This window comes from Centrocercus urophasianus, unplaced genomic scaffold (genome assembly GCF_019232065.1).
Source record: "Centrocercus urophasianus isolate 14NV4802_14NV808 unplaced genomic scaffold, USGS_Curo_1.0 seq_65, whole genome shotgun sequence".
Lineage (NCBI taxonomy): Eukaryota > Metazoa > Chordata > Aves > Galliformes > Phasianidae > Centrocercus > Centrocercus urophasianus.
In genome coordinates, this window is record NW_024885255.1 from 198615 (window position 1) to 215249 (window position 16635).

A 16635-nucleotide genomic window follows, 5' to 3' on the forward strand; every position below is an offset into this window, starting at 1 on the left:
TGGAGAAGTACGAAGGACTCAAATTTCTTTTATTTTAGGATTGGGTTTCAGCTATGGATAAAGTTGTCTCTGATGCTATGCACCTGGTAATATTTCCTCTCTGTTTCTTTATGCCACCTAGACTTAGCATAAGCTAATATTCACTCTCTATTTCTCTGCTATGTGGAATTGGGATGGCTCTGATTGAAAAGGCAGGGGAAGTAAGGATGAGTTACTGGAGTAGTTTTAGAGTGGATGTTTAGTATTCCACAATAGTCTTGATGCTTTTAACCAAAGGCTGGGCAGTTTTCTCACACGTGGTTCCTTGTAAAGATTAAATCATGCACGCCATCAAGCCTGGCATGTTGTAAGGAGAGTTATATGATGAATGGATCCTTAGGCACTGCGTAAACACTGCTGATGAGAGCACAGCATTAATCTCCTTAATCTTTGAGATAAGAGGGTGGTTGGGTTCAGTTGGTTTTCTGAAGCTGTGTTACTCCAAAACAGAGACAGCAAACGTGAATGGTATTTGAAGGCATTCTTAAGTATTTGTTGGGGGTAAAGAACTATTCCTCTTCAGCAAAGAAAAGGAACCAGTGCTGGATGGACTTGGCTGCCTCAAAAAAGGGACAGTTTAATGATCTGCCTCAACTGTGAACAGACACTGAAGGTGCACAGTGTTCTTATTGCTTGGAGTTTAAGGCTCAGATAGGTTGGATGACTCACAGTGCAGGATCCCATCTGTGGATCTTTCCCATTAGACAACAGGACATTAGACATATGGCAGTAAAAATGCTATTGAAGAAATAACGCATGGACCCCAAAGAACATAAACACATGTGGATTGGTTTCAATAATGCTAGTTTTTATTACTGTGATATTGAGGAACACTTTGCATAATGAAGACTTGAATTTCTAAGAGTGGAAAAGATACATTTTTGAGTAATATTACTTAAAAGCCAAAAAGACTGTAAGAAGAAGGAGGCAGAAGAGCAGTTCCATAGACTGGTGGTTCCCATGGGGCTCAAGGGAACAGCTGGCAGCTGTGGGCAAGCAGGACTTTGGGGTGACCCTCAGCTCTGCTACACCTCCAGCTCCTGCTGTTGGTTCCTCGCCATTTCTCTACCCCTGCACACCTTTAGCAGGGCCTGCAGTCCCTGTAGCGCTGGCTCCTGCCTTGCTGGAAGGAGGAGAAGGAGCCTCCGTAGATGGTGGAGCCCTGCAGGCCCCTGGGCTGGTCCAGCCCCAGTGGGGCTGAGCTGCCCACGATGCTCTCCTGAGGGCAGGAGCTGAGGATGGGGCCTGGGAAGGTGATGACCACAGGTGGAGGGTAGACAATGGCACGGGAGTCCCCGCAGGAGGTGACACAGGGCTGGCTGCAGGCATCAGCGTAGGGCTGTGGGCAGGTCACCTCACAGGGTGGCTGGCAGCGGGAGCTGAGCTGCTGGCTCCAGAAGGACATCTTTAGGGTGGGGAGGCAAACCTGCAACACAGTGGGGGAGCTGAGTCCTCCTAGCACCCACAGTCCATCATAGGGTCCACCATGCTCAGCCCCCATGCAACCCTTTCATCCTCTCCCCCAGGTTCTTCACAGCTTTCCTGCAAAGCTATGGGCTGAGACAGCACGAACCTTAACTCTAAAGAGGACAAAGGAGGTTAAAGAATCAAACTTACCTGTCTCAATGAGGAGGAGAAGTGAAGTGCTGTGGTTTGAAAACTTCTGAGCCCGGAGCCATTATATAGAGCCATTATATACCATCCTGTGTTGCCTGCGGGAATTGAGACATCATTTCAAGTTCATTTTGTTGCAAAACAGAGCAGTGCGTGTCACTCCCCAGGCTTCTATGATTGCTTTATTCAGTCTTTGTCTGTACAATTATCAGTTTCTCCCAACACCCTCGTGTTTGTTCCTAAGATTTTTGAAGCCACTTCACTTCCTGAAACACAGATGATGATGATTATTATTTTTTTCCTTTCTGAAGTCCCGAAACTGTTGGAAAGCTATTTATGCAAATACTCCACTTTAGCAAGCATGTGCCAAGCACTCTTCAGAATCATAAGTAATGCAATGCTCTGTGGGGGCTGATTTTCTTCTCTTTAATTCTTACTGATGTGGACATGAAGCGCTGCAGGGCTTAGATTACAGGTGGGAGGTCAGTGGATGCTTGCAGTGTCCTCAGAGATCCAATGCATCACAGCTGGTCTGCATGAAGAAAAGCAAGGGGTAAAGTCTTGTGTATCTCTTGACATTGCTAGTGAAAACGTGACAGTGGTCCCCAGTAAAGCAATAAGGTATCTGGAGCTAAAATGCAGTCATGAATAGAAAGGGAGAATTAAAAAAAACTTTCTGGTAGAGTATCTTTAATGACTCTAAAGAGAAAAAAAAAAAAAAAACAAAGATAAATGGAGGGAAGCCCATTGGATGACTTCTTCTGAGGAAGAATGCCAAGGAAACCCTGAGCTGAGTAATAGTGTGTCTGGAAGCCATTAGGAGAGTGAGGAGTGATGTGCAGCCTGTATGTTCCGGGTTTGTCAGCTCAGACACGAGTTCTCTCTGCTCAAGTCGCTCTCAGTGAAGCCACAAGAGCGCAGTGCTGAGTCCTGCCTTAACCCTATGGTTATTTATTCTGTGGTCAGTTAGGTTTTGTGGCCACCCCAGCCACAGTTTAACTCTGCCACAACCACAACAGTCACATTTTTGGCTTAAACTATAGTCATGGCGAGGCATATGTGTTATTTTTAAAGCACTGATAAATACTTGTTCTCAAGCAGAAAATACTGCTCAATCTTCCTCGTTGGCAGTGACTCCTTCTCCATTGCATTCTCTTCTCTCTGAGGTGTCTCATCCATTTGGGTGTTCTTAGTTGATGGGTGCTGTTAGTTGACTCCTCCTAGGGTGTAGTAGACGTGCCATTGCAACTTGGGTGTGCAAGACAAATTCCACCCACTCTGTATGAGATGCACTCATGGATGGATGATTCCATGGGCTTGGAAAAATCACACAGAAACATTTTGGCATCATGGTCTATGTTAGGATTTCATTGAGAATCTGGAATGAAGGGTGTCCAATTGTTGATTGCGGTGGTCCTCTGAACCAGCTGGCAAGAATTGTCCACCATTCTCTTAAAGAAATAATCTGAAATCAATTCATGAAAGCTTTGCAGGTACATCTGAATGTCTTTTTTGATGGTGTTGAACAAAATTATTTTTATGTATAGGAAGGTTTTTTTTACACTAATTTAGGGAATGTCTTTGATAGTTCAAATGCGAAGGATCCACATTTGTGGTACTGTCAACTGACACGCAAGGAATATATGCAAAGCTTTTCTGTGCTAAATTTGCTTCTCAATAAACTACTTGTCTCTGAATACTGTTTTATAATGCATTTGCACTGACAGTAATGGCTGAGTTGTTCAGACCAGCAAAACGCATATAAGAGAAAAAACATTAAGATGGGAATCCAGACCCTGCTTTTTAAAATACAAAAACTTGAAGCATGGGGCTGCCACTGTAAACACTGTGAGTCAGAAGAACAACTTTGGGGTGTCAGCAGTATCAATAGATTCTCCTATGCAGTTTCCTCTGCCCTTTCTGGAGGGCAGGATGCTTTGGAGAGGGCTGCATCTCCAAGAAATATATGATTCATTTGCAAGTAGCACCATGGCTGTCATCGCCCATCTCTAAACCAAGTGAAACCAGGTGTGGTTGAGGCAGCAAAAAGAGCCCGGGTGGGTCATTTCCCCAAAACATGTTCCTTCCTCCTTCTTCTCTTTGTTTCTGTTGGTGTCTCTTGTTTGTGTGAGTCTTTCACTACCGGTAACTTCAAAGGTGTCTGTAGGCATTGCTGGGAATTGACAGGGAAGCCCCAAGGCAGCCCTGGGAGAGGCTCCCCAGCCTTTTGCAAGGGTCACCTTGCACAGCATCATTTATACTGATAACATTTAGCAAATGCAGGGGTTGAACTGGAACAAAAATTGTGTTTTGGAAGAGGAGTCAAAAGATTACTCAAAATCAGGGATTCAACCTCAAACTGTCATGAAAGAGATAGATTTTAGAGGTGGAGAACACACCACCTTGAGGAGAGAAACAAGCTTTAGTAGCATTACATCAATGTGAATACACAAAATGCATAGATTATACTGAAAATAATTTTATTGGTAAATAACTGGAGAATTGAAAGCAGGGTATTGGATCAGCAGAATAGAGCTGCCAAAATAAGCAGCCAATCTTTCTGCATCAGCTGGAACCACACTTAAAGATTTCAGCCTCAGGTTTCCATAGGGTGATGCATGGTTTGGCTCTGAGATCTTCAATAATGACCCCATGGAGTCCGTGATGATGAAAGCTGGACAAAAATTTCCCATTGTCCAGGGTCCCTATTATCCGTGGATATAACTTTGTGCTGTCAGAGCTTCAAGTGGGACGGATGATCTGTGTTTGTTTCTTGGCCGGGAGGACTGTAACAAATGTTTCCCACCTCTAAACCCATTAACCCACCTCTAAACCCATTAAGCTGTCGCAGAAGGTGACTGTAGAGCCTAATGTGTCTCATGTAATTCATAGGAAATAATACACGTGGGTATGATGCGAGGAGTTGCACAATGGCCCCTTACTGAGTGATAATTTGGAAAAGTGGCATCCCAGGTACTGTGTTTATGGATAAATTTCTGAGCAAACTTTGGTCTATGAGGAGTTCAGAGAATTAAGGGGAAAAAAATCATTCCAGATCAAGAGGAAAAAAGATGTATATATACCTGTAAGGAATTTAGAGCTTGAAGCTTCATGAGGAAAGCATTCATAAGGTTTTTCCTGTCATGGTAACAATGACAAGAGCACAATAGCAATCACTGTCACTGAGCAAAATAATTGCATTATCTGGGGCAGTTACAGGTGGAGTGAATTTCTGTTTGATAATGCATTAGGACGTCACGTGTGAGGAATGTCTCACATCCTCCCGATTGCCCAAGAAAGAACATAAAAGCACTCACAGTGCTGGGCTACTCCAACCGACTCTCATTGCTGCTCTGTGCTGAGGAGGGGTAAGTCTGAGGCTTTTTCCTTCTGTTTTTATGATATTTCTAGAGCACTGTTGGATTTGAACTGGCACAGAGCTATGATTTTTAGAAATGATAAAAATGGTTGAAGCTTTCTTTTGGCGAGGACTGTCTTCCAGGTAGTATCAGGCTGTAAATGGGCAAGAAAAACACACTCAGAGCAGTTTAAGGTTTAGAATAAGTGAATTTAGATATAGTGAAACGTAGTGAATTCCTGTGTCCTGCAGCTTGACCGTTCCTCCTTTAGGAATTTGCCTTCTTTTGTACACATTGACCTCCATAACAAGTGAACTCTGGCTCTAAAATTGAGCAAGAAATATACTTCCAGCCATACAGTTTTGTCTCATTATTTGCAATTATTTGAAACTATTATGAGTTAATTGGAATCCTTTCAGGCATCATGCTATGTTGTTACAGTCAGGGCTTTGCTACTGCTCTTCAGTTCATTTTATGAGTTTCCACAATTTAGAATTTGAGGGGAATTGCAAGGAATGTCTACAGGATTTGGGAGTAATGCTGTCTCTGACAACAAGCTTGCCCACATTTAGCCCTGTCCCTCCTGTTACTTCACCAAATGGCTCTGGACAATGCATTCATTTCTCAGCCTCAGTTCCCTCTTCATTAAAGCTGGAAAACCAATGACTTGCCTTATGCAGTTGCTGCCACAATCACAGGCTATGCAGAACTCACCAAGGACATTCCTACATCCTGATCTTCCATCCTTTTCTTGCCCTGGCATTGTGTTTCAGATCCATCTCCATTCCTAGACGATGTCTTGCTACAGAGAGATGATCAGCTCCCGCTGCCAGCCGCCCTGTGAGGTGACCTGCCCACAGCCCTACGCTGATGCCTGCAGCCAGCCCTGTGTCACCTCCTGTGGGGACTCCCGTGCTGTTGTCTACCCCCCACCTGTGGTCATCACCTTCCCAGGCCCCATCCTCAGCTCCTGCCCTCAGGAGAGCATCGTGGGCAGCTCAGCACCAGCCGGCATTGGGAGCTCATTTGGATATGGGAGTTCTCAGGGTCCCGTGGGCTCCTATGGCTCTAGGGGCCTGTACAGATATGGGAGGTCCTTTTCCTCCTATGGGTATGGTGGTTATGGTGCTGGGAGCTGCAGACCGTGTTAAATGCACAATGAAAAGGAGCCATCACCCAACGCAGAGGAAGATGCACTTCTGCAAACTCTGATGGTGGTGTGGCTTTCCTGGGGCATGAACTGTACATCTCTCAACACCACACTTGCATGCAACTGTCAGGCTAATGATTTAGTTTAATTCTCTGATTATTTTCTGCAGTGACTCCATACAATAACATCCTAGTTATATAACAAAGATCTTTACTTGTTGAAAGCTGGGCTAGATTATGTAAATCTTCCCCTGCTCTTAAAGAGTAATGTGTGTGGAATGCACAGCCTTGGAACAATTCTTTGCCTTCAGTCTTTAATAAGAACTTGACAATGTATCACCTGTATTTTTTGTTTTCCATCCATCTTCTTATCATTATTCCCTCATTAAATTTTTCTGCATCAAAACTCAGTGTATTTGTCTTTTTTTTTTTTTTTGGTCCCCCATACTTTATATACCACTCTTGTTGAGTATCAACCTTTGTAGGCAGTCATATGTCTGCACTCCTTCAGCACCTCAAGCTGGAAAATGACCAGGTCCTTTAACAACATGTGAAGTGCCTTCTGCACAACAGTGTTCTACACTAAATAAACATGTTTTGTAACTCATACAACCAAGTCTGAAATTTCCTCCAGGAAAGGCGTGGTTATGATGTGTGTTAGCTACATGCCAGCAAAGAAAGCTACAAACGCAAGTGATTTTGAAGGTCTTTCCTGTCTCACTGCTTGCCCAAGGCTCTGACTTAATTATATACCTTATGTTGGTTTTATGATGTTTTCTATTTTTGAAAAATAGTTCTACTCTACGGGTAGAACTTTCCCTGGAATTGCCATCCAGAGCCTTAAACTGAATGGCAAGTCTTTGCCAAAACGCTGTGAATTCTTGGATTTGCCCATCAGTACCTCTAAATTCTTGGCAGTCCTAGCTAAAGCAAGTAGGAGAATAATTCTTAAGTCTTCCCTACGCATATAAATCAACTAATATTTTCCACGTCAGACTTGCACATTAATTCCAACCTACTCATAGATGGATGTGAATTCCAGGCACGTTCAGCACTTCCCTCTGTTGAACAGCAACAGGGTTCCAGGCTGTTGGTTTTTAATAGCTGTGTTTTGCACAGCTGTCATCATCTGGTGGCATCCTGCTTGCACAGAATGGGGAGGAGAAGAACACTTGCCTCCTCCCAGCAGCTCTTGTGGTCGCAGTTCCAAACTGGGCTCCAATGGACCAGAGGTCAGACATTGCTCAGCACTTCTGTTGCCTGTGTGAAATGCAGTGTGGTGACAAATCTCACCTTGCTCCATCAGACTAATTCCAGGTAAAGCCCAGAGTCATGCTGGAGAAATTCATTTGGGCAGGATGGAGCATGTGGCAATAACTTCAAAGAGACTAGAGGTGTGACTTTGGTTGTAAAACAGGCTGGAGTGAGAAGAAGCTGCAGATTGATGGCCAGGCAGCAGCTCTCTGTTGTTAGGATATGTCTGAAGTCTTTGTCTTGTGCTCTGGGTGATTATTCCATCACAAGGATTCTGTCAAAAACAAACAAACAAACAAACAAAAAACCACCATCCATTTGCACAGGTATGCAGAGAATGATGGCAACCACCGAGATATTTTCAAATCATATTCCTATGCCATTGATATCTACAAGTGATGCTCTTTTCTGTGGGATTATTTTCGTTTCACACGGACCCTCTTCTAAGCCCATCTCGCTGCACCTCTGTGCTGAGCTTGCAGCAGCTTTCGCTTTGAACTATAGAGGTCACTGCACTCTCATCTACATGTGTTCCCACCCTAGAACAAGGTAACACGATCAGCAGAGGTGGTGCAATTAGAAGTTGATTCATGAAGATGTTGTAAACACAGTCCATAAATACTCCTCCGCACTACATCACACTTCAAGGCAGGTACCCGTGGGAGCTAAGCCTCTGGTATCTGATTTAAATACATGGATTCACTGTGTATCTACTCCCTACTCAAGCCTAATGGTTTTTCACACATTCAGACTCTCACCGCTGGTTGATGTCCCATAGGTACAATGAGTTAGAGCAGCAGGACAGAACTGTGCCCTGCTGGTTGCCAGCTTCCTCCAAGACTTTAATCCCAAAGCAATTACTGGCCTCTTTACAGTCACCTTTTTGCTGCCTTTTGCTACTTTTGCAATTGGAGGATCTGGACTCAAAAGATTCAGATGTTTTAAATGAAATGATCCATCCCTGGGGGTGTCCAAGAGCAGGCTGTATGTGGCCTTGGGCAACCTGGGCTAGTAGCAAATCTGGATGCCATGGCCCTGCTTATGTCAGAGGATTGGAACTTGGTGATCCTTGGGGTCCATTCCAACCCAAGCCATTCTATGATTCTATGATTCCATGATCTATCAGAGAAATCTGAAGAAGCAATTTTTTTTTTGCTGTTGTTTTTCCTCCCCTTTTACTTATAAGACAAATTCTGCAATAAGTCATGTCTTGTGTCTCCTGAGTTTCCTCTGTCCTGTATGTATCTTTCAGCTAAAATAAGAAAGCAGCCATGGAAATGTGTCAGTTTAATTATCTCGTTTTCAGTTCTATCTTTTAAAAAATGTAATCAGGATATTTTCTATCTTAAACATCATCATAATGTACTCATATGCTCCAGCCAGAACAGCAACTTAAGTGACAGACAAATCTGAGTTTTGATATGGGAACTGACATTATAGAAATTCTCTCCATCCCAGTGTATACAAGACAGGAATGCTCCACTCTGTGCTCCTTATCTGCTACTGTTTTTCTCTCTTTCCTAAAGGAGAGGAGAGTGGAAATGAAGAGTAAACCAGTAGTATAGAAAGTTCAAAACAGAGAACATAAACCCAGTGTCTGATGGGGACATTGCAGAGAGCTCAGTCCTGTGCTTTGCCAGGCAATTCCTATGTTGCCTAATATTTTTTCTCAGTACAGAAAGCACAGCCTTCAATCTCTGCGACAAAGATGTCTATCTGAAAAAAAAAGGAAGCGGAGGGTGGTGGAGGGAGAGCAGTGCTGCTTATGCTCTGCTTGTCCTGTCTGCTTGCTCTGAAAGCACTTGAGGGCAGGGTTTGGCTTTATTCTTTGTTTGCATAGCACCAAGCATGCCTCATTTGCAGCTTCATTACAATTTGACCCGGTGTATTACCACCAGCTTAAAGCTCTGTGTCTGCTGCTCCTGATACTGAACAACAGTTATTTCTTCAAGGGGACAGCGATTATTCCTTTCTCACTGGGACAGAAAGGCCACAAGTAGGGATGTCAGATACTGGGGGATGTCTGAGCAATGGCAGTGCTATAGGTTGAGCATCTGATGGATGAATTTTTTTGGTGCACATTTACATTTGGAAAGACCTCTGCTGGGCAACACCTCAGTGGCATTTATTCTCACCCTGAGCTTAACATTGAAACCTACGATTATCCCTTTGAATGCTCTCAGAAAGGCCCCACTGCAATCACGTTTGCATAACCTGAGTTAAGATACAACCTTACTTTAAACCTCTTGTGCCTCCAGAGGAGGGAAAGCTCTTCCTCAGGGGTGTAATTATAGAAACAGTTGTGACACTGTGTAGCTTCACTCCGTAATGTAGTGTTTCATAGGAGCAGTTCTCAATTACCAGCTTGGGTCTACTCGTGGGAGAACACTGTGGAAGGGAAACCAGGAGGCTGCTGTGTGATGCAACAAAACTTTAATGAGAAAGAAATGCCTTTGTTTGCAAAGCAAGATATCATAGAATGTGAAAAAAAAAAACCAACAAAAAACAACAAACAACTGCTTCCAGACAGTTCCAGAGAATGTTCAACGAATGTCCTGCATAGAGATGAGAGACTGCTGTCCTCAGCTGGCTTTGTTCTCAGCAGCTGTGCAGCTCCTGGTGAAGATGCCATTAGGAGTGATGCTTATGTTGCGTGTGCTACCCACAAAACTGGGACAGCTGGAACAGGTGATAACAGTGAACACCGACCCAGAAACTGAAGGGAAAACCAAAAACAGATGAAAGACCAGAAATGCTAAGTTGAAACCGGGCTGCTGGTGCGCCAAGCCCCGTCCTCATTGCTCTGCTTGGGCCTTCATGCGAGATTCCCCTGCCCTTCTGCCCTTAGCAGGGCCCACAGCTGCCCCGCAGGATCCTGCTGTAGCGACGAGAAGAGAAGGGGCTGCAGAACCCACCGCCGAGCGTGGAGAGGGCTGAGCTCCCGTAGCCATACTGCGCTCCGTACCCTAAGGAGCTCCCGATGCCATAAGAGCTCCTGGAGCCGTAGAGGCCCCCCAGCCCCAGGGAGCCCCCAAAGGCGGGTGCTCCGGAGGAGCCCACCACGGCTTGCTGGGGGAAGGAGCTGAGGATGGGGCCGGGGAAGGTGACGACGACGGGTGGTGGCTGGATGAGCGCTGTTGAGTCGGGGCATTGCCGGACGCAGGCATCATTGCAGCTGTTGGCAATGGGCTGTGGGCAGGCGATGCTGCTGGTGGTGGGACACAGGTCGTAGCAGGACATGGCTCGGCAGAGAGGTGATTCTGAAAGAGAGGGCTGAGTGAACACAGAGCACGAGGTGTGCCGGAGCACAGCATTTGCTGCTGGGTTGTTGGGGAGCAACCCAATGGCGGGCTGATGCACAGGCAAAATTGGTGACACTGCTTAAAGGCTTTCTTGTGCATCAGCACCGCTTTGATCTTCCCCATCCAGCAATCCCTGCAATTGTCACTTCCACCTCTGCCTTCGGAAATTGCTGCTGCTGGTTGTTTGCTTTTTTGTTAACTGCTTCCAGGAGGAGCAGAAGAGCCAGGAGCACTTTATGTGCTCAAACACAAATGTTCTCTTCCCTGGGGAATGTGCCTCAAAACTACCAGAACTGACTTCTTCATTGCACAGAATGGGATAGAGGCAGGTTTGGGCTCAGGAAGTATGCAAAGGAGACATGGACACAGCACTGCTCTAATTGCAGGTATCATGCTCCTTCTCTGTTTTTTTCCCTTTTCTTTTCTGTATTTTTTCTTTTGTTTTACGCTCTTTGGGATAATTCACTTCCAGTGTTCTCTTTCAACTCTACATTCCCTTAATCTCTGTAATCCCCCTGGTAAAATCCTAAATAATTAGAGCCCAAGAGGAATTTGAATTCATGATTCATATACTTGCAATATTAAATATAGATACCCCATGAAATATTTCTGTCCAAGTATTTCTTGGCATAACATTTTTTCTACAGAGCGTGGAGTAAGTTGGAAAATGTAAAGAGCTGATTTCCTTTGTCAGATAAACACAAGGTTATAAGATAACACAAATAAGATTTCTATGTGTATAATTCTCTTTGCTCAGCTGACTTCTCAAACAGCTTTGTATACAGCCATGGTTTAGGTATTAGCTGACGTGCTACAAGAGAATTTTGCATTTTGAAGCTTCTGCCATCTGATATTTTCAATCTGCTCGCAGGATGGGAATAGGAAAATAAGAATAACAGAATTCAATGCCCCAAGCCCTGGTCTTGACCCTAAAACTTGCCAGTAACACAGCTTGCAAATAATAAAAGAAAAGATGAAGAGAGAAAGGAGAAAAAAGACAAAATCTCACCTGATATGGAGGAGAATCTTCAGGAGGATTGGAACTGAACTGCACAGGGCTCCTTTTATACAGCTCTCCCCAGTGCCTGGGGGGTCTGAGGCACTGCACACATGAGGTCATAGTCATAAAGCAGCCCAAATCTGAAGCACACTGAGCTTCCCAAAATGATGAAATTGTTTTTGCTTTGCTGTTTGCAAAATCATCCTAAATCTCTGAGTAGCGTAGTAGGCACATTCCAGCTCCCTGCACTCTTTCATCTCAATGTTTAATTGACCGGCTGCAGTGCTGGTATCATTCCACCCTCCTCACTGGCATCACAGGAGGTATTAAACTGTTTCTATTTATTTAGCACTTCCTTCATTAACTTCCTGTAATGATTTTAATCAGAGCTGTAGCTTGCTGTGCATGTTTGCATTTGAGCTCTGCAGATCTGGGCTATAATCTGATCTGCTCACGCGTTTTGCAATGAAATGGTCAGTGAGATGGAATCCAATTTCTGCTCCCACCTACAGCCCCAAAATGTGGGGGTGAATGCATCCCTGTGGAAAGCCACAGTATGGAAAGTCTATCGGCTTTGATACAGAAATGCTGAATTTTCCTTGCTGCCTGGGAGCACCAGCAGAAGAGATTGCTTTAGCACCTGAAACAGTGATTAAAATGAGATCTGAATGGATACCAGTGTATTTCACAGTTTGCCCCTATCTACCCCTCTGCCTTATAGAAGAATTGAATTTGTGTTTCACTGGATAAACCCAAAGAAACAACTTTAAATTCTTTCTTCCTAGACATGCTGGCAGGTGTCAGGAAGATGGAATATTACAGGAGTAGCATTATTTTCCTTCTCTTTCTTCCTGGATCAGCAAAACATCTCCTGCAGTGTGATCTCCTTGCCAGATTCCAAGTGATGTGTAAAGCACTGATTCAGGCTTTCCCTGTGCTCAATAGGGAGGAACAAGAATACTACAAGACACTCATGCTGCCTCATGCTTCTCTTACTGGTATTTGTATCGTCCTCAAAACACATCAATTGTGCTGTCGTTGACACAGTGTGATTAATGAAAAACACAGCTTCTAAGCAAGTGAGATGCATTGAGAGGCATCCCACCCATATTCCAAAATCCTGGGCAACAGACAGTGCCCAATCCGCCCCTGCATTTCCCCATTTGCTCATGGGTCAGTTGATGTTAAATAGCAATCACCACAATATTTGTGCCAGAAATTATCCTTAATTTATGAGGGTTTTTTGAGGCAGCCTTGGGGGATCATGGCACAATAGCACTCATAAGGGATGTTAAATTAGTTTTTGTGTGTGGTTTTTAAGTGCTTCGTAAAGCATTTCTAATGGCTTAGGTATGAACTGGTGTATCATCATTGACATACAGGTGTGTGGTCAGATTTGAGCAGCCCAGAGCTTTGAAATGTAATTTTGAAATTGCATTGGTCAAGTGCATTCTTTCTGTCCTTTTCACCAGATCATGATTTCCAGCATCAGGCTTTTAGCTGATTTCCTGTTCCAAAGGAGTTCTTCATTAGTTCTGGTTGTGGCACAGAGATCTCCAGCCTCATGTTTGGCAGCTTTCCCTGGTGCTTTCTAAGCCTACCTGTGAGCTGTCTCCCTTGGCTCTATGACTGAAACACATGCTTGGCTTCCTCTAAAATACATATTCCACAAGCTAGCTGTCTTTTATTGCGGCAAATTGATCTACAGAACTGGGTAGTTTGCCACACAGGGCATGGGGATGAATGGTTTAAAAAATGCTTTGTAATGTTTCTCTTGATTTTTCACCCAAAAAGTGCAGGATGGTCCTGTTCCACCCTCATGTAGATTGTTGGTTTCGCAAGAAAGACGCCGTGGTTTGTCTCAATTATACGTTATCTAGCATGAGTAAGAAAGGATGGAAAGAAAATCTGCATATGAAAGCAGATGGCAATTACAGTGGACTTCTGAGCCACCATCATTATGTCAGCTAATAAAGAAGAAGAAATAAGTGAAGCCAGCACAATTCCTCCTGTCATTCTAATGTAGTTAATGGAACATTACCAGGAATGAATCTTGCCAATTAAGTGTTAAGATGAAAGAAATGTTTGTTTTGTAATTCGCATTTCCTGCAGAGTGAGAATTTGAATCAACTAATAAACATAAATATTGAGCAAAAAACTGATTCATCATTTTGAGGTGAACCACCTATGATAGATGTGGGCTGGAGTTAATAGGAGCCTCAGGTCCTCCAGGCAGTTCGAGGAAATGCATATAAAGCCCTCCTCAGAACAGCCTTATATTTGTTTGTCTTGCCTTCTTCTTCTTGGAGCCAACTGTTTTCTAGATGTCAAGCTGTTGATTTCTGTGACATTTTGAAATACTCTTTTGTCACTTACGAGGTGACAATGTTATATTCTGATTTTTAGGACCCAGCTGCTATTTTTCACCACGTATTCTCAGGAGCTGCCAGCTCTCCATACGACCAGATCTTAGGGTTACACTCTGCTGAACAGAAACCCAAACCCCTGCAGCCCTACAAACTGCACTCTTACCCTCCCAAGACCTCAGTCAGGACCTTATTTAATAAAGAACGTGTTCACTTGGTCTTCCAGGTGCCATTTCAACTTAGTTTGCATGGAAGAAAGCCAAAGCTTTAAAGGAATGTGAGGAAAGCTTCCTTGGTGCAAAAAGAACCCCCTGGGTGCTAGGAGTTGGGTGAGCTTTCTCATTCAATAATGGAATGCATCCAGATTTTTACACTTAGCCTCAGACCATGTAGAACTGACGTTTATCAGAGACAAGGCACAGAACAAGAGCAGCCATTTACCTGGTGAAGCATGTGACCTTCTACATTTCTTTTTTTCCACTACACAATGATTAACTATTATCTAAAAATATTTTCCTGGAGGGCTCATAGACTTCTGAGGAACTCCATTTACCTGACCAGGTAGATCTTGGCTGGCTGACTGCAGTTGGGTGGGGTGGTCTGGGGTGGTCTGGAACTATGTGTTGCTATGCCTTTCCCATCACCATGAGATTCTGAGCTTCTCCTGTTTTAGGGAATCTGTGCAATTATACTTTTTGCCAAGTTTCCTGCTGTTCACTCTATGTCTGGCTCCAATGCCAACAGCTGCCCTGAGTTGAGGGCGGTGAATCACTACCACATGTTGGCATCTCCTCCCAGCCTGATGCTTGGTTCCTTCCCTCAGGACAACACAGTGGGATCCTTGGCAGCACGCACATTTTGGGGCTCCTCTTAACAAGAGCTTTGATTATACTGGTCTTTCCCACCCACTTAAAGGCAAGGCGGTGAGTTGTGGATCCTTTCTGGCTGCTGTTCTGCTGTAGATAAATATGTAGCCTAAGATCTTTTGGCAGCAGAACCACGGGAAGAAACCATTTTATAAGATAAATATCTGCTTCATTAGGAGACAGATGCTCTTCTGATAGCAGATAGACCAGATGTGCTGCAGTACTTTTACTTGGTTTGAGGCTACCCATAGAATATTTATAGAAAATATATTTATATTTGATAAGTGCGTTACTTACAGAGAACCAAAGAACTCCCAAAACCAGTAACCCAAACAGTACTTCTGTGAATATATACAAATGGATTGGCAGAAGTGTCACCTACACACAGCCAGGATTTACAGGAGAAAGACACTTCAAAAGGCTGGACTCAGGCAGATTTGTGCCAGAGAAACACAAATTCCAAAATTAACTTGGTATCAGCTACCAATCTTCCCATAAGGGCTGTGGTTAGATTACGTTATGACATCAGATTAGAAGTCTGCAATGGAATAAGCAAGGGCTCAATGTGTGGTTAGTTCAAAGTTTTATCTCACACTCACAAGTGGGAAATCTAATGGAGTAATGTGCCAAGAAAGCTCCTGCTCATCTATGGCAGGTGTGTTGTGACCACGTTGGTGCTGATCGGTGGTGAAACAAATCTAGAAAGGGCTTCTGGTGGACTTCCACTGTGTGGAAGTGCTATTGTAGCTTAGTACATAGGTTCAACAGGCAGCTTTATGCAGAGAAGCTGGCAAAGTCAGAATGGAAGGAACTGATGAATTACAGTACACTTCTTTTTTTTTTTTTTAATGATGCAGTGGAATTTTAATGAGAATGGAAAGAATAAACAAATATCACAGTATCAAGTATGTATATGGAGGATGTCGGAGACAGATGCATTTGGAAAAGAACTATGTTACATGTCTCACTGCACTCAGAAACAAGTATGATAAAACAGAAATAAATAATCGAACCCACAAAGGTATCAGAGAGGAATTCAAAGGAAAAATGTAGAGGTGTGGAGCATACAAATGGAGCAGGATTAGCGAGTGCTTTCACAAAGTTGTTACTCCTCCACTAGCTGGTAAATCTGCATTTTGTTTTCCACTGGTACTTCATTCAGTGGATTTTCCTTTTGTGTTTAGCAGGGCCCGCAGCTGCCACGACGATATCTGCTATATCGGTAGGAGTAAGGGCTGCAATAGCCAGAACCATAGGACCTACCATAGCCATAAAGGCCCCCGTAACCCAGGGAAGAACCCCCATACAGACCCCCATAGCCCAGAGAGGAGCTTCCATAGCTCCCATAGCTCCCAAGGCCACCATACAGACCCCCATAGCCCAGAGAGGAGCCTCCATAGCCATACAGACCCCCAATGCCCAGGGAGGAGCCCCCAAAGCCCCCAAGAACGGGCGCTCCAGAGGATCCCACCACAGCTTGCTGGGGGAAGGAGCTGAGGATGGGCCCAGGGAAGGTGACAACAACAGGAGGTGGCTGGATCACGGTCGTGGAGTCAGGGCACTGCCGGACACAGGGCTCGTTGCAGCTGTCAGCGATGGGCTGGGGGCAGCTGATGCCACTGGTGGTGGTGGAGCACAAATCATAGCAGGACATCTTCTGGGGATGGATGTAAGCTGCAGCACACA

At 44.3% G+C, this 16635-nt stretch overlaps 4 protein-coding genes across 4 annotated transcripts; 1 reads left to right on the forward strand and 3 right to left on the reverse strand.

Moving 5' to 3' along the window:
* Positions 1-1120: 1120 nt before the first annotated feature.
* LOC122170239 (feather beta keratin-like) lies at positions 1121-1444 on the reverse strand. Its single transcript, XM_042836935.1, has one exon. The coding sequence runs from the start codon at positions 1442-1444 to the stop codon at positions 1121-1123; it is 324 nt and encodes a 107-aa protein (XP_042692869.1).
* A 4362-nt stretch (positions 1445-5806) lies between these two features.
* Positions 5807-6163, forward strand: LOC122170240 (beta-keratin-related protein). Its single transcript, XM_042836936.1, has one exon. It carries the CDS (start codon positions 5807-5809, stop codon positions 6161-6163), a length of 357 nt encoding a protein of 118 aa, XP_042692870.1.
* Positions 6164-10259: 4096 nt separating this feature from the next.
* Positions 10260-10655, reverse strand: LOC122170253 (scale keratin-like). The gene has a single exon (XM_042836955.1). It carries the CDS (start codon positions 10653-10655, stop codon positions 10260-10262), a length of 396 nt encoding a protein of 131 aa, XP_042692889.1.
* Positions 10656-16129: 5474 nt separating this feature from the next.
* Positions 16130-16603, reverse strand: LOC122170251 (scale keratin-like). Its single transcript, XM_042836953.1, has one exon. The coding sequence runs from the start codon at positions 16601-16603 to the stop codon at positions 16130-16132; it is 474 nt and encodes a 157-aa protein (XP_042692887.1).
* Positions 16604-16635: the final 32 nt, after the last annotated feature.